Source organism: Tachysurus fulvidraco, chromosome 13 (assembly GCF_022655615.1).
Source record: "Tachysurus fulvidraco isolate hzauxx_2018 chromosome 13, HZAU_PFXX_2.0, whole genome shotgun sequence".
In the NCBI taxonomy this organism is placed as follows: Eukaryota; Metazoa; Chordata; class Actinopteri; order Siluriformes; family Bagridae; genus Tachysurus; species Tachysurus fulvidraco.
In genome coordinates, this window is record NC_062530.1 from 13,506,293 (window position 1) to 13,530,514 (window position 24,222).

General features: G+C 40.1%; 1 protein-coding gene across 4 annotated transcripts in view; it reads left to right on the forward strand.

Moving 5' to 3' along the window:
• slco3a1a (solute carrier organic anion transporter family member 3A1a) overlaps window positions 1-24,222 on the forward strand; it is a 91,411-nt gene that overhangs the window by 28,343 nt on the left and 38,846 nt on the right. For 2 of the 4 annotated variants that reach the window (XM_047822270.1, XM_027161784.2), the window contains one exon: window positions 7,357-7,813. In XM_047822270.1, the coding sequence (XP_047678226.1) occupies window positions 7,357-7,813 (457 nt within the window). Of the gene's footprint in view, window positions 1-868; window positions 2,346-2,568; window positions 2,682-7,356; window positions 7,814-24,222 lie in introns of those variants that run through there. The other 2 variants (XM_047822269.1, XM_027161782.2) reach the window with 2 other exon arrangements.

Here is a 24,222-nt window from a genome sequence, read left to right on the forward strand (position 1 = left end):
CTCACAGTGTACCGACATGCTGGGGTTTTTGTTTGTCTGGAACCTACCCTATCTCTTCTTGACAGAATCGGCCCAGTATTTTGTGGTATAGTGCAATACACCTCCTGTCCAGTTAGTGGCACTATGCACCTATGTTATTCAACAGAATACATATGTATGGGAGAGAGAGAACCGTGTGTGAAGAAGTTGAGTAATGAAAGTTATAGTTAATCTTGGCTGTGACTGCTTTGTTTTCTACTACATACACAACATATTGGCAAAGAGGAATCGCTTTTCTTGGGATTTCACAACCCCCAGCTATCCTGGACACTCCTAGTGAACCGACAATGTTCCTAGTGAGCCGACAAAGTCTTGGATACAAATGTTTGAAAAATTACTTACTGGCACTCACTGTTAACAAGATGCCAGACAAGAAAAAGCTTGCGCTGCTGCTTCATTGTTTGGGCACAGAAGGCCAGCGGATTTTTTTCTTACACTTCCGGATGTCGGTACATCTTACAAGTCTGCGTGTGATGCTTTACAAGCCTTTTTTCAAGCGATCATGATTGCCTATTGAATTGAATAAATTTTGTCAGCATGCGCAGAGGCATGGCGAATCTACTATTCAATATGTTGCTGCATTACGGGATTTGCTTCTGAACTGTAATTTTGGCGCTCTCGCTGATGACATGATTAGGGATCAGATTATAGAGAAAATAGCTTGAAAACATATTGAATAGTAGATTCGCCATGCCTCTGTGCATGCTGACAAAATTTATTCCTCTAGGCAATCATGTTCACTTTCGGAACAAAAAGGCTTGTAAAGCATCACACGCAGACTTGTATTAGAGACTCTCACACTGCAGAAAGCTATTACAATTACAATTGTGTCCCAAATTGAAACTGCAGTGGCTGAAGCGAAAGCGATAAGACAAAACGTCTTACCTGTACTGTGTCTCTTCATGTAAAAGCTGGACAGTTACTTACCACAGATTTGCTTGTAGACACAGGTTCAGCAGTTTCCATTCTTCCAGAGCATGTTTACCGCCAGACGTTCCTGCATATGCCCCTTAAAAAGCTTACTGTACGTCTAGTGACCTACATGAAGAAACCTATTCCTGTCCTTGGATGTCGTCACCTTACTCTTACATACTGCAACCATAGCACGCAAACAGTCTTCTACATTGTCCGTGATGGGACTTCTTTGCTCAGAATGGATCTTTTCACAGCTCTGCGCCTTCAAATTCAAGATGGACACATTGAACCACCTGCTTCACCAGCAGAGGATCAAACTGCTGTCAACAACACTGAGGCTTTAGGCATTGCTACTGGATTTACCCACAAAGTTAAAATGCATTCAGATGTGCCCCCAGTTCAGCAGAAACTTTGCAGACTGCTATTTGCTGTTTGTTATGCTGTTTCAGAGAAGTTGTAAAGACTCAAAGCAGAAGGCATCATAGAGAGAGTTGACTTGTCTGCCTGGGTGTCTCCTCTGGTGGTCGTGAAGAAAAAGACTGGTGGCATTCGTCTTTGTGTGGATTTACGTGAGCCAAACAGAGTGGTGGTGATAGTCACCCTTTGCCACACACCAAAGAAGTCTTTACTGAGCTCCGTGGTGCAACTATGTTCTCCACAATTGATTTGGAAAATGCCTACCATCAAGTCCTGTTACACCCAAGCAGCAGAGATCTTACAGCGTTTATAAAGCATGACGGACTTTTTTTGTTTTACAAGAGTTCCATACAGCTTGGCCTCAGCACCTAGTGCCTTCCAGTGGATGATGTGGCAGATTCTGGTATATAAAAAAGGTGTGCAATGCTATCTAGATGACATCATAGTATACAGTGAGATGCCTGAACTTCATGACATGAGACTGAAAGCCGTTCTTTATTGCCTACAAGAGAGTGGATTAAAGCTGAACACAGCTAAATGCCACTTCAGGATGTCTGAGTTGTCCTTTCTTGGGCATCTCATTTCTGCCTCTGGCCTACAACCAGACCCTGGCCATGTTCAAGCTGTGGCCCAAACTCCCCCTCCTCATGATGCTCAGTCACTACATTCTTTTCTTGGCCTGACTTCATGGTATTCAAAGTTCATTCCCAATTATGCCACACTTGTAGAACGTCTTTGTGATCTACTTCGAAAGTCTACTGTTTTCCATTGGACTGAGGAGGCTCAGAAAAACTTCTCCTGAGTTAAAGACATCATAGCTACAAGCCCTGCTTTTGCCTTGTTCAATCCTTCCTTGCTGACAGTTATCATAACTGACATGTCAGATTACGGTATTGGCGCTGTTCTGACACAGATCCAGGGCCATACAGAACAGACAGCTACATTCGCCTCTAGAGCACTGACCGAGTGCGAACGTAAGTACTCTACAATTGAAAAAGCCTTAGCGTGTGTCTGGGCGACTGGAAAAGTTTAAGAACAGACCACAGCCCTCTGACTACCTTACTCTCGACCAAAGGCCTTGGATGTGCAGGCATGAGTATAGCCCGATGGTCTGCTCGCCTGTTGTATTTTAACTATAACATTGAGTACAAACCAGGGTGAGAGAATGTTACAGTGGATTGCCTCTTCCCATTACAGGAGAACATCAAGATCCTGAGCTGGAGATGGTGGCTGTTGTGTCAGCTGACTTTGCAGCTGTCACTGCTGAAGAGCTCTCAAGAGCCTGTGATGCATGCCCTGTGCTACAGAAGGTGAGACTTGGAGTGCAAGAAACCTAGACCCTGTCATCACACCTTACTTTCGTATCCAGAATGAACTGGCTGTGCAGGATAGTTACATAATTCGTGGCACTCATCGTGTGATTGTACCTCAAGCTCTGTAATCAAAGCTCATTCAGTTAGCTCATGCCACACACCTAGGGATCGTTCGCACAAAACAAAGACTGCAAGACTTGTATTGGTGGCCTGGCATAGATTCACAGGTTGAGTCTGCCATTAAGTCATGCTCTTCCTGCCTGCAGCATGACAAAACTGCCATCACCCGTGCTGCCGTGCTACAACCTGTGTCTACTCCGACTGCAGCCTGGGAAAAGGTAGCTGTGGATATTGTGGGACCTATTCAAACTGCACCTCCTGACTGCCGGTTTGCAATAAATCTCATTGACTACTATAGCTGATGGCCTGAGATTGCCTTCAGCTCAGATATTACCTCAATGACTGTTATGAACTTTCTTGCCACTGTGTTTAGTAGAGAAGATAACCCACTCAAACTGGTCACTGACAATATCCCTCAGTTTGTTTTAGCTCAGTTTGAATCCTTCCTTGCTGACAGAGATGTCAAGCATTGCCGCAGCTCCATGTATTACCCACAAGCAAATGGGGAAATAGAAATAGAAGTAAACCTTTGAAAGCCTTTGTCACTGTATTTATACACACATACAGAACCACTCCCCATGCCATGACCTCAGTGTCTTCTGCCGAGCTACTTCATGGTAGACCACTCAATACAAAGCTGCATATCAGAGGTCTCCACTCCACATTGCCTCTTACAGAGCAAACAAACTTGAAACAGAACATCCAGATGAAGCAACAGAAAACAAAACGGTATACAGACAAATGACGTAGTGCAAGACCATCCACTTTCCTAGTTGGATCTTCTGTCTGCGTCCGCAAGCCTGGGTTCATTGCAAAATGATGTTCACCCAACCTTTTATAGTGGTAGCCCAGAAAGGTCCTGCTACTTACCTGTTATCCGATGGAACAGTGTGGAATGCCATCCACCTTGCACCTACACCCCCCACCAATTCAAGTGTTCCTACATCACAGCCTGATGATGCTTGTTTGCTACCAAGCACCTCTGAATCACCTGAAACTGTGCAATCCCTGTGGTCCAGAGACTGTGATTTAAAAAAAAAAAAAAAAGATAAAGCGATGTGAACATGTTTATTCTGTCTCTGTTCCCTGAAGATTGTATCTACAGTTCATTTACTAGTCTATTTTGTCATAAGATTGAATTGTGATACTGATTAGACTTTCTGTTACATGCTAGTCTAGATTTGACATGCCTATGGATTCTGTTATTTACTTCCATGTTTAGGTCATTAGTGATATTATGACTTACATTTCTGCAGATTTTGTTACATACTTGCCATGTGATCACGTGAGATTACTATTTTTAATAACTTTTGCTACTTAAGGAAAAGACGCTTCATGTTTCAGTTTACATATATTGATAATGAAGTACTGATATTCTGGTGCTACAGTACAGAGTTGTATTTCTTACAAGATATGTGGTATAGTGCAATACACCTCCTGCCCAGTTAGTGGCACTGTGCACCTATGTTATTCAACAGAATACGTATGTATGGAGGAGAGAGAGAGAGAACCGTGTGTGAAGAAGTTGAGTAAAGAAAGTTATAGTTAACCTTGGCAGTGACTGCTTTGTTTTCTACTACATACACAACATATTTATTCTTATATCTGAACTCTGAACAGGCACTATATGTTGCCTTATATATTTTTTTATATAATCCATAAACATTTCCAAAACTCTGAACATTCATAATATGTATTCAGGTATTGTATTACTATGCCAGATGTAAACATTTGCCAGACTCTTAACATGTACAGAGTACATAAATTTGAGATATTGGGCAGTGCTAAAACTTTGCCTATCAGCTCCTTCTTTCCCAAACTTAGAATTGGATCTTGCAAAGATTCTTGCACCTGAATGTTGTGTGAACATTTCTCTCAGAGTTGAAATGTAGTATTACGTACCTCTAGGTGTCAAGTCAAGAAGCATTTATTGTCATTTCAACCGTATATAGCTCTTGCAGTACACAGTGAAATGAGACAACATTTCTTCAGGACCATGGTGCTACATAAAACAAAGACAGAGCTAAGGACTTAGTAAGTAGTCACATAAAGTGCAACCTGTTGCAGACAGTGCAGGACAAGACAGACAAGATAGTGCAAGACAAAATTACAGTGCAAACAAAAAATTACAAGACAATACACAAAATAGTGCTTAGTGTTGACCTGTACTTCCCAGAACAACACAGTAAACTGCACACATCTTATGTTTCCTTTTAGATGTCTTTAAAAGGTTAGCCACTTTAAAACCATTAATGTATAGGCCCAAAGCAATTTTGAATTCATTACAATTAAGAACATTTTCTCTAAAACTTGAGCTATCTCTAAATAGTCTTATATTCATGTGGATTTTGTTCTTGCCATGACATGGCCTTATCCTAAATATCTTTGTTCTTGAACAGTTTTTGTAATCTGTAGTTGAGGGACATATGCTACAGTTTTCATTCTTAACTACATGCTCTGTGGGCATTACAAGAGGAAACATTTGCTGGTTGATAGACTACAAGATTTTCCCCAAGATTGTTTACTGCCACTGCCTCAACAACCTCTTTTACATTTTTTTAACTGTTTTTCAAAGCTGTTGAATTACCTCTTGAACAGAGGTTTCTTTTATATAAAGGATTGTTTGCATTTTTAAAAAATGAGCTGCTAAATTATGCTCCAAATTTTGTGATAAATCTTGACATTCCATCTCACTGGGTTCTGCACTAACATCATCCTGGTCTAATTCTTCTGAAATCATCTCCTGCTGAGTGTCAATAATGGTGTAATCATTTTCATATTCATTATTCCCCACTGAAAGTAGAATAAACTGCTTTTAAATCAACAGCCTTGACATTTGGTGGTCTTTGAGATGTCTACACTGAAGGTGGGCAAAAATTAAGTGAAACTTAATTTGAAACTGTCCCAGATTGTTGTTACTGAGTTATTGTATGCAAACATGATAAATTTACTTTAAGGTCTTAAGTTGAAAGTCTTAAAAGTACATAAGCACTCTTGATGCAGACATAGAAAAGGCTGGCATCTTGTATAACATATCCCATATTTAAGTCTGTAATGCTTCAACAGCTGCACCCTCTTTTCACAAGCAAATTGGCAGTACTTACATTTTCACATTTCCATTTTCATGCATTTTCTTGTAACCTGCAAAGTATAAAAGCTTATGTTATATTAATTTAAAGTTACCCACAGGGCAAACACATATACGAACATTAAATCACTAAGTTACAGTAAAGTTATAAGGCATGACATTGTAATGTTAAAATATATTCAGTGACTAACTAGCTTGGCAAACACCATGTGGATGAGTTTGAGGCTGCCTTTTTCAAGATCTTACTTGGGATATTATCTATCACGTTTGTGTGTTACAGTTTTTTAAAATGTAAACAAGTTTGTGTAATTCATTACTCACAAAATAAATTTGAAAACTTCTGAAATGTCGATAAAGTTGTTCTGCATTTACAATAAAGCCATTTAATGAACAACTCCGATTAATTACCTTGTCTCTGTAATGGTCAAATATTTAACATGTGCACAGTCGAACATTTATTTTACATGCTGTGGTGCAAACAAACAGTGATCAAAAACGTGAAAAAAATGTAAATAATTTTTTTAATTGAAATGATTCCAACAAATTGTTACTAGACAGGTGATGAAAGTCAGTGTAATCGAACTGCAACAAAGCGTTTGGAAATTACATCCTTTATTAGTCCTTTACTGCGACCTCTAAATTATGAATAGTATATTATTTTAGATCAAGTGATTCTACTTCTCAGCAAACATTGAAGGAAATTTTTCTTGTGAACAAATCTTTATGGTTTTGAGGTCCTCTGCCTCGATGTCAGTTTGTTGCCATTGACAACGGACTAAAATGAGCTTAGTTAGGTTAATTCAACATAAAACCGTCAGTATAATTAAACAACATACGCAAATCATTGATTTAAAACAAAAAAGCAAACGTGTTCTAATTTATGTTGTTTGAACTTATTTGAACTTACTTCACTGCAACAGTGCACTTCATCACATCAAGTAATTTTATGAAGGTGGACCTTTACAAAGGTGCACTAATTGAACTGAAATTAAATTAAACACCCTAACTTGATTTGTTTTTTATTTAAAATGTACATTTATGTGATTCAGCAGATGCCCTAATCAAAACAATGTACAATTATCTATTTATACAACTGTACAGTAAGGGTAAAGCCTTGATCAAAAATCCATCAGTGGCAGCTTGGTGATCCTAAATACATTTGAGTAGCAAAAACTTAAATCTCATGACCTATGTTTATTTTATTTGAACTTAGATTGATTTCTTCAATGTTCAGGTTTAATAATGTAATCTATATAAGTAAATAAGGCATTTAAACACATTTTAGTAGCGATTACTTATAACTGTTTGCAATTTCCACTATCAATTATTTCACAACTGATTTGAAGTAAAGTTTCTGGTAGGTGTCAGGAAAAAAGTCTTTATATTTTCCTATATATTTGAATATGTTTAGATTTTCTTTTTAGTGCAAATTTAAAAATAATATTTTTTTGTTGCAAATTACAGGTGAGTGTTCTAACTACATTGGAGCGCCGTTTTAACCTGCAGAGTGCTGATGTGGGTGTGATCGCCAGCAGCTTTGAGATTGGGAACCTGGCGCTCATCCTGTTCGTCAGCTACTTTGGTGCTAGGGCTCATCGGCCACGTCTGATCGGCTGTGGTGGAATTGTCATGGCATTGGGTGCACTGCTGTCTGCACTGCCTGAATTCCTCACTAACCAATATGAGTACAAAAACACTGAATTGTGGAGGAAGGAGCCAGGAAGGGACATGTGCTCTAATGTGACAAGAAGAAATATGGAGGATGATGGCATATGCAGCAACAAATCTAATACAAACATGATGTACCTGCTGCTTATTGGTGCTCAAATGCTACTGGGAATTGGGGCAACACCTGTACAGCCTCTGGGAGTGTCTTATATAGATGACCATGTGAGAAAAAAAGACTCGTCCTTGTATATTGGTGAGTCCTTTTTTATTTGCACCTTGAAATGGGAAAGTAAAAAATTTTGCTTCACTGAAATTATTGTTTGGCACATAAAACAAAATGTTAACTGTAAAAAAAAAAAAAAAAAAAAAAAAAGAAGAAAAAGCATTAATAGTTACAAATAGCAAATCTCAGATAACTGAATGTTTCCGAGGTAAAATTGTTAATATCCTGCATTTAAATTTTACGATTAAACTTTAAATTTAACTTAAACATAACTTTAATTTGTGTTTTTCTTTGAGGTTGTCACTTGTTATTGACACCATGAAAACAGGAAACAGCATTCAAAAACATTTACATTTACAGCATTTGGCAGACACCCTTATTCATAGCAACGTACAACCTGCATTGAAGTCTTTATCAATGAAAACAATAATCATTATACATTATTATGTTTATTTTGGTCTAGACTCAATCACAAACATTAAAAGGGCTTTAAATCAAATCTGAGTAATAACCTCCTGTCAGTTTGTACTGTCAGTAATGAGCTTCCTTTAAGCAAAGTCCAAGTCTCTTGATCCCTGTTCTACTGTATAGCTAACTTCCATTTTTGACAAAAAGTTATGTAAGTACTAAGACATTGAATGTAAAATCATAATTTTTAATTGTATCCTGTTCTATTTATGTTGATTCACCATCCACCTTAACTAGATCATTTGTACACTGGCCCTAATGCATTTATACAATGAGCCAATCATGTTGCAGCAGAACAATGCACAAAATCATACGGATACATTGACCTTTAGTTTGGTTACAAGAGTTTTGTTTATGTTTATATCAGAATCAGAATCAGAAAGGTCTTTATTGCCAAGTATGTTTTCACATATGAGGAATTTGTTCTAGTACAGGAGCTCCACAGTGTAAACAGAATGGCAATGATAAGAAATTAACATGTATATTAAAAAGACAGTTGTATGTACAGTGGAAAAATGTGCAAATTGAAATATGAATGTGCAAATAAGTATGTGTAAACAATGTAAGAATAGGGTTTGTTCTGTGTACGTTAAGGGTTCATTGGATGCATTGCCCGAGGGAAGAAACTGTTCCTATGTCTGGTCGTTTTGATGCTCAGGGCTCTATAGCGTATAGCCAGATGGCAACAGTTCGAGGAGGGAGTGTGCTGGATGTGAGGGGTCCAAAGTGATTTTCTTTGCTCTTTTGCTCACTCTGGAGAAGTACAGGTCTTGAAGAGTGGGGAGAGTTGTGCCAATGGTTCGCTCAGCAGTCCGGACTACCCTCTGTGGTCTCCTGAGGTCAGATTGGTAGCTGAGCTGAACCAAACAGTAATTTCTCCTGAAGTCCACCATCATCTCCACTGTCTTCAGCATGTTCAGCTCCAGGTTGTTAAGACTGCACCAGACAGACAGCCGTTCACCCTCCAGTCTGTAAGCAGACTCGTCACCGTCCTGAATGAGGCCAATCAGTGTGGTGTCGTCTGCAAACTTCAGAAGCTTGACAGAGGGGTCATTAGAGGTGCAGTCGTTTGTGTACAGAGAGAAGAGCAGTGGAGAGAGGACAACACCCTGAGGAGCGCCAGTGTTGATGGTGCGGGTGCTGGATTTTAGTTTTCCCAGTCGCACTAGCTGCTGCCTGTCTGTCAGAAAGCTGGTGATCCACTGACAGACAGAGGAGGGCACAGATAGCTGGGTTAATTTGGGCTGGAGGAGTGATGGGTTGATGGTGGGGCAGTCGTGGCCTAATGGTTAGAGAGTCTGATTCGTAACCCAAAGGTTGTGGGTTCGAGTCTCAGGCCGGCCACGACTGAGGTGCCCTTGAGCAAGGCACCAAACCCCCCAACTGCTCCCCGGGCACCACAGCATAAAAATGGCTGCCCACTGCTCCGGGTGTGTGTTCACGGTTTGTGTGTGTGTGTGTTCACTGCTGTGTGTGTGCACTTTGGATGGGTTAAATGCAGAAAACAAATTCTGAGTATGGGTCACCGTACTTAGCCATATGTCACGTCACAAACGTAAAGGCAGAGCTGAAGTCCACAAACAGGATCCTCACATAAGTCCCTGGTCTGTCCAGATGCTGCAGAACATAATGCAGTCCCATATTGACTGCATCATTCACAGACCTGTTTGCTCTGTAGGCAAACTACAGAGGGTCCAGTGATGTCCTTCAGATAAGCCAAAACCAGTCTTTCAAATGATTTCATGACCACATTAGTTAGAGCCACAGGTCTGTAGTCATTAAGTCCGGTAATTTTGGATTTCTTTGGGACAGGAATAATGGTGGAGCTTTTGAAGCATGAGGGGACTTCACACAGCTCCAGTGATGTGTTGAATAGCTGTGTAAAGATGGGGGCCAGTGATCAGCACAGGTTTTCAGACAGGCTGGTGAAACGATGTCTGGGCCTGGTGCCTTTCTTCTTTTGTTCTTCTTGAAGACCTGACACACATCATCTTAACTGAACTCAACTTAAGCAATTTTTTATGTCCATGATGAACAAAAGAAAAGCATCTTAGCATGCACAAAACCTTAAGGTGGATGGGATAAATGAGCAGAAGACCACATTGGGTTCAGTCTTATCAGACACGTAGAGGAATCTGAGGCTATCATAGGCACAGATTTACCCAAACTGCACAGTTTCTCTCATCATTTGCATTTACATTCACAGCATTTGGCACCTTATCCAGATCGACGTACAAATGTGCTTTCAAATCTCTTTCATTGAATACAATAAATCTGGTTCACTACTGTAGGTTACAGACTTAAGATACCATGAGACTAGTAGTCGGTGGTTAAGGACCAAATTGTTTTCTGTCTTTGAAGTCACTATTGGCCTTGCTCTGATAATGTGGCATTTTTGATGTGCTCATTCTTTAAAATGTGTTCTTAAGAGAGAATGGAAAACTGAGTCTTATACAAGTTGTTCTTTAAAATTGTATGTTTTTCTCCAGTTTGTCCCTTTCTAATTCACCTAACCTAATTTTCTATCATATTCTTTAGAAAGCCAAAGATAAGTGTTTTTAACACTATAAATCGATTATAGGACTAAGTAGTAGCACACATCCATTCTATGGTTTTCTGTATATGTTTTACTGGTTTATGAGAAGGCCACTGCCAGCATGGACCCATGATTACACAGTAAGGTTGGAATGCTAACCAGCGAGCTGTAAGGTGTGGAGACTTTCAGCACACACATACTAAACACTCATTCAAAACCCATAGCATAGCCAGCACAGTGAACTTTGAGCATTTTTGTCCATTTTGCTTCTTTACTATAAATCTCCCAGCAGTCACTGTACTATGCCAAGGTTTATCAGAAGTATTTAGATGTTGGCAGTTGAGCCAGCAATTCCTGAGTATTTTAAGCAATGGCAAGTTTAAAACACATAGCTATGAATTTAAATGTTGGTAATTGTCTGAAAAATCTTAAGGATTATGCATTGCACAGTACAGACTGTAACACTTGGGTTGGGTCAGACCAAAGAGATGGGAATAGCTTAAATGAAACTTTATGTTTAACTGATTTATGAGCTTTACATTTTTAGGGGGTATGTGTGCATATACACACACACACTGCAATTGCGCTGCACAGCTCTCTCCTGTAGGGTAAGGACTTGTAGCACTAAGAACAGAAATATAATCAGAGAGATTGACAGCAAGACACTGTATTACACATGGCATACATAAAGAAGTAGCTGTTTGTAGCTTTACAAAAAAAAGATTAAAATATAATAAACCAGTAGAGCAGACTTGCCATTGACTTCTTTTCCAAGATACATAGTCATAAAGTTGCTGTTATTACCACACAGCATGTAGTATAAGTGAGATGGTCAGTCTTTTAAAGGCATCCAGCATACTAATAAAACTAATGCATGTAATTACAATGGCCAGGCACTCCTTCTTTATTATTTTATACTTGCTCACAAGCAGTGCAAGACAGACAATACACCACACTACAAGACAGATATACTACCCCAGAATATCTAATACTGGAGATGTGGTAGCTCAGTGGTTAAGGTGTTGGGCCACTGATCGGAAGGTCATGGGTTCGAACCCCAGGTCCACTAAGCTGCCACTACTCTGGATAAGGGTGTCTGCTAAATAATGTAAATGTAAATATACTACAGTAAAGTAGCACAGTGTGGTTCATCATCAAAAAATGATGATTTGTTTTGTAAACATATGTAGACATACAGTGGTGTGAAAAATTGTTTGCCCATTCCTGGTTTGTATTTTTTGTTTCAGATCTTCAAAAAATGTAAATATTAGTCAAAGATAACACAAGTAAACACAACCTTCAGTTTTTAAATGAAGACCCTTTGTGAAAAAGTGCTTGCCCCTAAAACTAGAAATCTGGTTCAGCCACCGTTAGCAGCAAGAACTGTAATCAAGCATTTGCAATGACTTGCAAGGAGTCTGTTATACTGCTGTGGAGGAATTTTGGTCCACTCATCTTTGCAGAATTGTTGTAATTCAGCCACATTGGAGGGTTTTCAAGCATGCACCATCTTTTTAAGGTCATGCCACAGCATCTCAATAGGATTCAGGTCAGGACTTTGACTAGGCCACTCAAGTCTTCATTTTGTTTTTCTTCAGCCATTCAGAGGTGGACTTGCTGGTGTGTTTTGAATCATGACAGATTCAGGTCACGAACAGATTGTTGGTCTTATGTTCTTTTTCTGAAATGTGGTGTTACATTTACACCAGAAACACTTTTCACACAGGGCCATGTGGGTTTGGATATTGTTTTCCCTTAATAATAAAAACCTTCATTTAAAAACTGCATGTTGTGTTTACTTGGGTTATCTTTGACCAATATTTAAATTTGTTTGATGATCTGAAACATTAAAGTGTGAAAAATGTGCAAATGAATTTAAAATCAAAAGGGGCAAACACTTTTTCACACCACTGTATAACAGTTGCAATATATAGCAACATTTAAATGTGATGTGCAAAAACATCTTGTAGTACAAAAAAAAACACTGTACAAAACAGTTTGTAGCAACATTACAATATGTTTCAGACTGAATTAAAATTATTTTAACAATTCCCATTGTCTCAAACAGCATTTAAGAAGTATAGAAACAGAAGAGAGAAAAAAGTAAAGAAATATATATATATAATAGGTAGATCAACAAATTACTACTACTAGGTGAAAAAGACTGCAAGGTTGTGGGATATAATAGTGATGAACCAACAGATGAGCTGCTGGTTTCAAGAGTATGGCTTGCAAAAAACACACAAAAAAGAATCATCAATAACACAATGTAAATGTTTTTATATTGATTACCTTTTAAAAGTTTTAGGCAAGCACATTTGGGCACTAGTAGTTTTAAGTGTTCAAAGTGTTCGTCTTCAATTTTGAGAATAAAATATGTATGCAGATTTATCTAACTACACATCTAAAAGTACAAAAAAAAAACGTGTTAATATTTCAATATGCAATAGTGCAAAAGTTTAAGGCACCTTAGTATTTTCACCCAAAACTGTTTTAAGCCATTTATTTATATATTTTGTGTAGTGTCAGTAGGAAATTTAAAATTTCACTCAGGTTAAATTTCCAAACGTTTCTTTTGACATTAATAATCCAGTAAGATTTTTGTATGCACAAAAAGTCACAGAATCTTATGCTCCACAAAGAGATCTGATTGTACATAATTGAGTCCATCTACGATTGCACAAAGAAACAGAAAAAGAGACAAAGTTTTTATCTGTTTCTTCATATAATTGCAGATGAACTAGCTGAAGGCGAGTTCACATCTTTTTGTGGAGCACCTGATGCCAGACTCTGTTCATAAAAAAGTTTCACTGGATTATCAAAATTTGTTCAGAGAAATGTTTGGAAATGTAAACTGATATTTCCTACCGATACACTACAGCAAAATATATTAACTGGCTCAAAATCATTTTTGGTAGGTTAAAGTAGTAAGACTTTTGCACAGTCCTGCATATGTTCACATTTTATTAAGCATACAATAGCATTTTAGTATTGTTTTCTTACCATTTTGCACAAAACATTTTTTATTCTGACAGCACACTGTGTTTCAGTGGAATAAATTGGTGCCCATTAACAATCTATGATGATAATGGATAAAAATACACCAAGTCATTACTTCTAAGACATTGCACCCTGGTAAAATATGGCTGGCTGAAAGATATGTTTGAAACATCTGGTGTCTTTCAGATAATGTTAGGCAGATGTTTTTGAAGTTTTTCAAATGCCTGGCACATCTCTTGAAGTAGCTGTGTTTGCTTTTGAATCGCATTTTCCACAATCTAATCAAAGGGACAAATTTAAAAATTAGTGCTGGGTAGTGCCTCAAAAAGTGATGTTTTGGTTTTAGTGGACACTGCGGAAATAAAGACTTTCTTGATTCCAAGTATTCTTTCTCCGGAAAGCTTGGGCATCTCTGACCATTTAAACTGCTTGATGCATCTGTTCAAAATTGAATATGTAAGCCATTGCCTATTTTTAATGAAATACTTCAAGTACAATGCAATATCATAGGCTAGGACACCCTCAAAAATGTCATGGCCTAAACAAGGTGGGAGACCATTCTAGCAAATATGAAAAGATTTCAGAGTATTAAAAATAGAATAATAGGCTGATTAGCGTGCTCTCAATAACGGCTTTTTAACTGCTTCAAGATGGCTGCTCCCGCCATGATCAGGAATCAGGTCTAATGCTGATTAGACGAGGCAGAGTTCATCAATTTAAATTCCTACACGACGTGAATTTACGTGGGAATGTAAATTTTTATGAGAAATCATTACTGTTACATATAAAATTTCCTTAAGACATTATATAGTTATATATATATAGTTTAGTTATATAAATATAACTAAATGGAAAAACAACAGAATTTTTTTTTCTTTTATTTGCAATTTAATATAACAAATGACTGATGAACACCTAGGCTATGAAACAAATGACTATTTGATTTTGACTACAAAAATTTGATGTGGTGGTTTTACACAAATTCGCAGTTAATTTCACAGACATTTTTTACAGTGTGAGTCATGTGTAAGTGCGACGGTGGAGCTAATGTAATTTCTGGTGCACGCTCTGTTTAGCGGGATTTCATTGCGATGAAAGGCACTTCTAGATCAGATGTTATCCTGTTACTACCTGATGGTGTCTGTTATACTTGTATACAGAGAACCTGAGAAGTGGAAAGTAAACCATTTGACAGCTGCATCATTGTGTGAAGTCTCTTTTATTACAAACATACTGAATGCAGAAGAAAACACACTATAAAATGGTGCCATGACCTGTCCATTTGGTTTGCTGGTAGCTGACTGCCTGGGATGCTGAAAGTGTGACTGTCTTTCCTGGGATTGTGGTGACATCATTCTTGATTTGCGTGACTGGAACGGCTCGTTTGGACTGGTTTGGTTATTTATCTTTTGAAAGGACAATTGTTTCGGAAAAAAAGGACTTTTGATTTCAGATCAAATTTATTTTTTGTGTTTATGAAAATTGAGGAAATTAGTTATGACAGATGAAAAGGATGAAAGGTTCACATTTGAACACAGCATGATAGCTGGTAGAGGAAGGGGTGCTCTACTAACCACACCTGACAGAGGTTTTCAGTTTATGGGTCCTAAGTATACAAGCACTGGGAGTGGTGAAATGCTGAGATTGTTAGATGCTAGACCTGACATAAGCTAGTAGTTCAATAACAAAACCTGGCAACCCAGAGTGTACCAAAAAATGAATCAGGACTCTCAAATGACAAAAGTAACCCCATCAAACAAATTGGATGTGAAATTGTTGATGCTATCAGGGACAGTTTGTTGCAGCCTAAGATACTAAGATACGGAATGCAACCATTATCAATGCTTCTAAGTTAAACTTAGTACTGAAATCTGAGAAAACTGTAAAGTACTATAAAGGTCTGGCTGAGCAACAGAATGGTTACTCCAACTGTAGATGCTGTGTTCACAGTATTGAGACAACATTTTATTGATTCCAGTTTTTCAGGAATGCCTTTAGCCAATTTCTATTCTGTGAAACCTTACTCCAATGAGAGCCCTCTGGATTATTGGTTAAGGTTGAACAAAGCAGCTCAGGTGGCTGAGCGAAGCCGTAGAGAGGAGGGCAGAGCCTTGGAAAATCGAAGCAGAGAACTGGCTGTAATGTTTATTCGACATTGCCCTGATAAGGAACTGTCTATTGTGTTCAAAAGCAAACGTACACAGTCGTGGACAGCTTCTGAGGTCCAAGAGAGATTAGATGGGATGCTTAGGGAACAGAAAGTAACAAAGTGGGTTGGGTGTCTCTCACAGAACAACCTCCAAGATCCCAACCAGTCTGGCTTTAAAGCAGCTCATTCCACAGAGACAGCCCTTTTGGATGTCTCTGAGAAACTACATGCTGCTAGATCAGCCAAACTGTCATCTGTCCTTATCCTTGACCTTTCAGCAGAGGTTGATATGGTCAACCACAAGACTCTCTTATCCACCCTCTCTTATCCATCAGGTAACATGGAGGGGAGTGACCCTCCACTGGCATCCCACAGGGCTCAGTACTTGGTCTTCTTCTTTTCTCCCTGTACACTCACTCTCTTGGTGAAGTACTTTCCTCACATGGGTTCTCTTACCACTGCTATGCTGATGATATACAACTTATCTTCTCTTTCCCACCCTCAGATACCTCAGCTTCTGATCCGATCTCAGCATGTCTGGCAGAAATTTCATCATGGATGACTACTCATCAGTTTAATCCTAGCAAAACTGAACTGCTGTTCATCCCAGGTGATTCATCCCCAGGTCATGATCTTGCTATATCCTTGCACAACGATCTGATCTCCCCTTCAGCCACAGCTCGCAACCTTGGGGTAACCATCGACAATCAACTGTCCTTTTCCTCTTATGTTGCTAATGTGACTCGCTCAGGTCGGTTTCTTCTCTACAACGTTAGAAGGATTCGGCCATTTTTGTCCACACAGGCTGCTCAGGTACTTGTTCAGTCTCTTGTCATTTCTAGACTGGATTACTGCAACACACTGCTGGCAGGTCTACCTATGAATGTAATCCGTCCTCTGCAAATGATCCAAAATGCAGCTGCCTGGCTTGTTTTCAACCTTCCAAAGTTCTCGCATACCACCCCGCTGCTGCGATCCCTCCACTGCTTCCGGTAGCTGCACGCATCAGATTCAAAATACTGATGCTGGCCTACAAAGCCAAAAATGGACCAGCTCCCTCTTACCTCAAAGCCCTCATCACTCCTCGCACTGCACCCCGCACCCTCCGATCTACCAGCACTGCTCGACTGGTCCCACCATCTCTCAGGGTAAGAGGCAAGTATACTACAAGACTCTTCTCTGTTCTGGCACCAAGGTGGTGGAATGAACTTGCCCTAGAGGTCCGGACAGCTGAGTCACTGGCTATTTTCAAGCGGCGGTTGAAGACCTACTTATTCAGAGCCAGGAATGTAAAGTTTGTACCAGCAAGGATCACAGTATTACTACTCACTGCAGGATGTATAATCTTGACTTTAAGTGTTTTTCTTCTGGACATATGAGCTTTAATTGTAAGAAAATCATGCCCAGGGAAAATGCTGGCAGACAAGATGATGTCGCGCCTCAGGGAAACTAGAGATCCTCCATTGGGGGGAGGGCAATGTGGGGCAAAATGATAGTTTGTCCTTGGACTGACGGTGAATCGGTTTATTCATTTTATTGTGAGAGTGTAAGCGAAGATAAAACTGTGACTTTTCAAAATACTATTCAATCAATCAGAATGACATTCTGTTTTATACCAGTGTTTTGGTGCAGGACAAAGTTTGTGTTAAGGGAATGCTGGACAGTGGCTCTATGGGGACTTTGAGTGCCAGTGTGGTACCTCAACTGAGAGAAGCTGGAGTCCTGGTTCAGGAGTTGTTTCGACGTTAGACATTGTCCTGGTTGGGTGCAGTGGGAAGCAGACTAGTCCTGCAGGTATGTGTGATCTGCAACTGGAGATGTATGAATTCAGTTTTAGTGTCCCAGTCCTTATTGTGAGTGGACAGGTGCACCAGCTTATCATCGGTACTAATGTGTTGAAACCTCTGATCAGAGTGATGAAATCCAACGAGGGATTTTGGAGAGTTCTAGATAAACCAGACCAATCAAATCAGAGTGAAGACTGTCAGTTTCTGTGTATGCTTTCAAGCATGGAGAGGTGGAGGGGTAGTACTATCCCAGACAAGGTTGGTACTTTAAAGTCTAAGTCTGCTGTGGTTTTGCAGCCAATGAGTGAACACCTTGTCTGGGGTCAGCTGCCACCAGGGCTGAAACTCTCAGTGGGCAGCACAGTTGTAATTGAACCTAGCACCTCTCACTGCATCCACCATAATGTGTTTATCGATAATCTCTCCCTTATGGGGCAATGGTTGGCTCCTGGTGAAAATTATAAATCCGACGAACTCAGAAATTGTGCTGCGCAAAATTGCGAAATTGGCTGATGTCTACGCATGCATTGCTTTGGAAGATTTTGATCATGTGAAAGGACATAGAGATTTCCAGAACATAGCTATAAACAGTGGTAGTTCTTGTGGTAGTTTATCAGCGGAGAGCTCAATGTCTGGTGTTAAGCACTTCAATGACATTGGTTTGGATGAGCTGGGCCTAAAAGAACTTAAATGACTGTGAGGTGTCACCTTTTTGGAGAGGCAACTCATTGGATTGTGGTGAAGCAAAGGGGTTCTGTCACCACATTCGGTTGACCGATGACAAACCTTTCCGGTTACCGTATTGCAGAGTTTTCCTGGCTCATTCTCAAAAGTTGAGGGAAATGATCGGTGAGATGGTTCAGATGGAAATAATCAGGAAATCGTCCAGTGAGTTTGCGTCACCGTTAGTGTTAGTTTGGAAAAAAAACGGTGATTTTAACGCCCGTAAGGTGAAGGACATCCTCCACATCCTCTCCCTCACCAAGCAGATGTTCTAGTGGCGTTGGGGGAGAATACTTAATTTTGTACCATGGATTTAACATCAGGGTACTACAACATTCCTTTACATGAGGAGGATAAGAAATTTACAGCTTTCCATTCTCCCCTTGGTTTACATGAGTACAACCGTTTAATTCAAGTTTCAATTCAAGTTTATTTGTATAGCGCTTTTTACAATAGACATTGTCTCAAAGCAGCTTTACAGAACATAAACATAGAGCAGAAGGTAAACATAATTAATGATAAAGGAAATAACGAATAATAAAAGAAATAAGAATTAACAGAATAAAAATTCTAGATTATTATTAGATGTATATAGTTCACAGTGTGTATGTATTTATTCCCCTATGAGCAAGTCTGAGATGACTCAGGCAGCAGTGGCAAGGAAAAACTCGCTTAAATTGGTAAAGGAAGAAACCTTGAGAGGAACCGGACTCAAGGGGGAACCCATCCTCATATGGGTGACACTGGGGGTGTGATTGTAATATACAGTCAAACAAATGTTGTATTGGTGTGAGGTTCAAGAACTTCTGATCTTCTGAGTACCACAGAGTCTAACTGGAGGTGTCTCAGGATTCTTAGAGTCGGCCTCGGCTCAGTGGATGTCCAAAGGCTTCGTCCCACAGAGGACGTTGGGAGCTGGTACAGTGTCTGGATGCCTCGGGATGGGTACAAAGAGAGAAGCAGTGGAAAGGGATTAACATATCTGCTGTTCATAAAAATGTGCTGGTCTGATGTACTGGTGCATGATATTATGGGATGTATTATGTGTACGCCTGACTGAAGAGATGAGTTTTTAATCTACATTTAAACTGGGAAAGTGTGTCTGCGCCCCGAACACTATCAGGAAGACTATTCCAAAGTTTGGGAGCTAAATAAGAAAATGCTCTACCACCTTTAGTAGACTTAGATATTCTGGGAACTACCAAAAGCCCTGAGTTTTGTGATCTCAGAGAGCGTGAAGGATTGTAACGTGTTAGAAGACTAGTTAGATACATGGGAGCTAAACCATTAAGAGCCTTGTACGTAAGTAGCAGCAGTTTGTAGTCAATTCTATACCTAACAGGTAGCCAGTGTAGAGATGATAAAATTGGGGTTATATGGTCATACTTTCTTGTCCTAGTGAGAACTCTGGCAGCTGCATTTTGGACTAACTGTAACCTATTTATTAAAGATGCAGGACAACCACCTAGTAATGCATTACAATAGTCCAGTCTAGAGGTCATGAACGCATGAACTAGCTTCTCAGCATCAGATACAGACAGGATGTTTCTCAGCTTGGAAATGTTTCTAAGGTGGAAGAAGGCTGTTTTTGTAGTATGGGCGATATGATTTTTAAAAGACAAGTTACTGTCTAGTATAACACCGAGGTCTTTCACTGTCGAGCTACTTGTAATAGTACATCCCTCTAAATGGGAGTTAAGTTGTGAGAGTTTATGTGCACTGGTTTTTGGACCTATGAGTAGTATTTCAGTCTTATCGGAGTTTAACAATAGAAAGTTGCAGCTCATCCAGTCTCTTATCTCTCTAAGGCACTGAGTTAATTTGGACACTGTGGCTATTTCATCTGGTTTTGATGAGATATATAACTGTGTGTCATCAGCATAACAATGGAAACTAATCCCATGTCTTCTAATAATGTTCCCTAATGGAAGCATGTATATAGAGAAAAGCAGAGGTCCTAGAACTGATCCTTGAGGGACCCCATAATTAACTGGTAGTAAACTGGAGGATTCACCATTTAATTCTACAAAATGGTATCGGTCAGACAGGTAGGATCTAAACCAGCTTAAAGCCTGACCATGAATACCTGTGTAATATTGTAAGCGATCTAGAAGAATATTGTGATCTATAGTGTCGAATGCAGCACTAAGGTCAAGTAGAACTAATAGTGACATACAGTCTTGGTCCGAAGCTAAGAACAAGTCGTTTGTAACTTTAACAAGTGCAGTTTCTGTGCTATGATGGGGCCTGAAACCTGACTGAAACTCTTCAAGGATGTTGCTCTCCTGTAAGAAGGAGCTCAGTTGAACAGACACAACCTTTTCAAGTATTTTAGACATAAACGGAAGATGTGAGATAGGTCTGTAATTTGATAGTTCATTAGGGTCTAAGTTAGGTTTTTTGATGAGTGGCCTAATGACTGCCAACTTAAAAGACTTCGGGACGTAACCTAAAGATAACGAGGAGTTAATGATATTAAGAAGAGGCTCACCAGCTTTATGTAACACTTCTTTCAGTAGTTTAGTTGGGATGGGGTCTAGTGAACATGTTGTTGATTTTAGCTGTAGTAATAAGTTTATCTAACTCTTCCTGTCCTGTACTTGTAAAGCTGTGTAAAGCCTTAGGTGAGATTGTGTCACTGGTTGCTCTCATATGTTGGGCGTCACCTATTTTATTCCTGATACTTTCGATTTTATCAGTGAAGAATCTCATAAAGTCCTCACTACTGAAATGTGATGGAATAGTGTGTTCAGATTTCTGATTTTTTGTTAAACTAGCCACTGTGCTAAATAAAAACCTGGGATTGTTCTGGTTATTTTCTATGAGTTTGCTCAGGTGCTCAGCCCTAGCAGCTTTTAGAGCCTGTCTATAGCTGGACATACTGTCCTTATACGCAATTCTAAACACCTCTAATTTAGTTTTTCTCCATTTCCGTTCGAGGTTACGGGTTTCTCTCTTGAGGGTGTGAGTATGACTATTATACCATGGTGCAAGTGTTTTATCTCTAACCTTCTGTAATCTGACTGGGGCAACAGTGTCTAATGTGCTAGTGAATATAGCGTCTATGCTGTTAGTCATTGCATCTAGGTCGTTTGAGTTTGAAGTCCAGACAGATCAGGCAGGTTATTTGTGAATCTGTCTTTGGTGGTCGAAATAATGGTTCTACCGAGTCGATAACGTGGTGAGACACAGTTAGTCTGTTCTATAGGTAGTGTGTACATTATAAGGTAATGGTCTGTGATGTCATCACTTTGAGGTATGATATCTATATCAGTGACTTCTATTCTGTGTGATATTATTAAATCTAGTGTGTGGTTACGTCGATGAGTTGCACTAGTGATGTTTTGTTTGAGCCCAAGTGAGTTTAGTAAGTCCATAAATGTGAGTCCTAAAGCGTCGTTTGTGTCGTCAACATGAATGTTAAAGTCTCCTACAATTAATGCTTTGTCAAAGTTAACTAATAGGTCTGAGAGAAAATCTGTGAATTCTCTAAGAAAAACTGTGTAGGGCCCTGGGGGTCTGTACACGGTCGCTAGAACAAGAGACATCAGGGATTTCTTCGTGTGCACGTGCGATAGTGTAACATTAAGGACGAGCACTTCAAAAGAACTAAATCTATGCTGTGTTCTCTGGGTAACAGTGAGGTAATCACTAAGGATAGTGGCGACACCACCTCCACGACCAGTCAGACGAGGTTCGTGCTTATAGATATATCCTAATGGTGTAGACTCGTTTAGACTGATGTATTCATTTGGTTTAATCCACGTTTCGGTGAGGCAGAGTGCAGTAAGGCTATTATCTAAGATCATTTCATTTACAATAAGTGCTTTGGGTGCAAGAGATCTAATGTTCAGAAGTCCAAACTTTAAGAACTGTTTTTGTTTGTTTCTTTGGCATTTTTCTGGTCTAATTACAGTAAGATTATTTCGAGAACTTCTCGTGTATTTACTTTTGGATCTCACTGCTCGGGGAACAGACACAGTTTCTATAGGGTGAGCTATGTGTGCATTTTCTGTGCCAATGTGCTGGGGTGAAGGATGGCTATTAAGATTTAAATTTAAAGAGTAGTTTACCAGTCAGAAGGTGTTCAGCGCCCTGGAGATGTGGTCCGAGAGGATCTCCGCTCCAACTCTGCTGGGGTGCAGGCCGTCAGCACGGAATAGCCTAGGACGCTCCCAGAAAACATTCCAATTATCGATAAAGAGTAGTTTCTGAGCCTGACACCATGACTGTAACCATTCATTTAAAGCGAAAAGTCTACTGAACCTTTCAATTCCTCGCTGGTAAGTTGGAAGTGGTCCAGACACGATGATCCTCGTCGTGGGCGCTGTGCTGCGAACCGTCTCCACCAGGGTGTTGAAGTCCCTCTTCAGGATCTCCGACTGCCTCAGGCTGGTGTCATTCGAGCCGACATGAAGAACCACAGCTTTGGTGTTTCTGCTCACGACTCTAGGTACCTGTGCAGAGACATCAAGAACACGAGCACCAGGTAAGCAGTGACTGCGAGCCTTACCTTCAGCCACCGTAGCACGGACGTGGCGGACGATGGAGTCTCCGATGATCACGTTGTCGCAGTCCGTCTTGCGAAGGGGGGCGAAGCGGTTCCGGGTGGGGATCTCGAAGACCGGCGGTGGTGGAGGGGGAGAGGTCCTAGGCCGGGGACCGGCACGCGTCCTCCGCTGCTGCACCCAGGGCCTGCGGTGTCCTGGCGCCGGAGTGAACAGCTCCTGGGCAGGCCACTTCATCGGTGTGTTGGGCCTGGACAGAGAAACACGCGGGGTAGAGGTGGAGGGAGTGGTAGTTACATCCTGGGAGTTTACCTGAGACAGGTGAGCGACCGACCGGGGAGCTTCCAGCGCGGCTTTCCGCTCCCGCAGCTCGGCCTGCTTCACCTGTAGTTCGCGGATCTGCTTCTCCACAGCAACCAGCTGGAGTTCTACCAAGTGCAGCTCCAATGCGTCCTCACCTGCACTCAAAGACAGAGACGTAACCGGCATGGTGTTACAGAGCAAGTACAACAGATTGTAGTAGCGGTAGCCGAGCTAATGGGCTACTTGTGCTAGCCGGCTAGATGCGGACTATTTAACCTGTTTATTTATTTATTTATTTATTGTATATCACTTGATTCTAAAAGATGAGAAAGAACATGGAGGAGAGCAGGGTGGGAGCGAGCCACTGGACTGAGCAGGTCAACTCCCTAACCACTTACCATAAGGCCTCTGCAACAGTCCTGCTACATTCATGAAAATGATGCTGACTATTTTCTGTGATCAAAATTTCATGAATTTGCTCTGTTACCTGGATGATCTGTTAGTTTTTGGTAAGACAGAGGTAGAAAGTTTACAGAGACTGCAGAGAAATTTCACCCTCCAAGTGTAGGTTTTTGTGTAGATCAGTCAAATTTGACTGATACATACAATGTTAACTCAAATAGTTTGTCCTGTTCTGGAAGTTAACCTTGTTTCTTATGTATCGTTTTTGTTGTTTCTAAGTGTATTTGATTGAATGGACACCTGTTAATTTGATGGGTGGAATAACCTTATATAAGCTAAGGTGGTTTGGTTAAATGACTACGCTGGTATGTCAAGATGTTGGGTTGTCCAATAAGCTAGTATAAAACAGTGGGGGTGAATGTGGCAAACGTAATGTTACACTAGATTATTGAAATTATTAATTAATTGCACTAACACGAGGCTTTTATTTTGAAATTTGTATTAGGAGAAATTGCACAGCGATGAATGGTCATGTGACCACAAGCACAATATTATTGTTATTT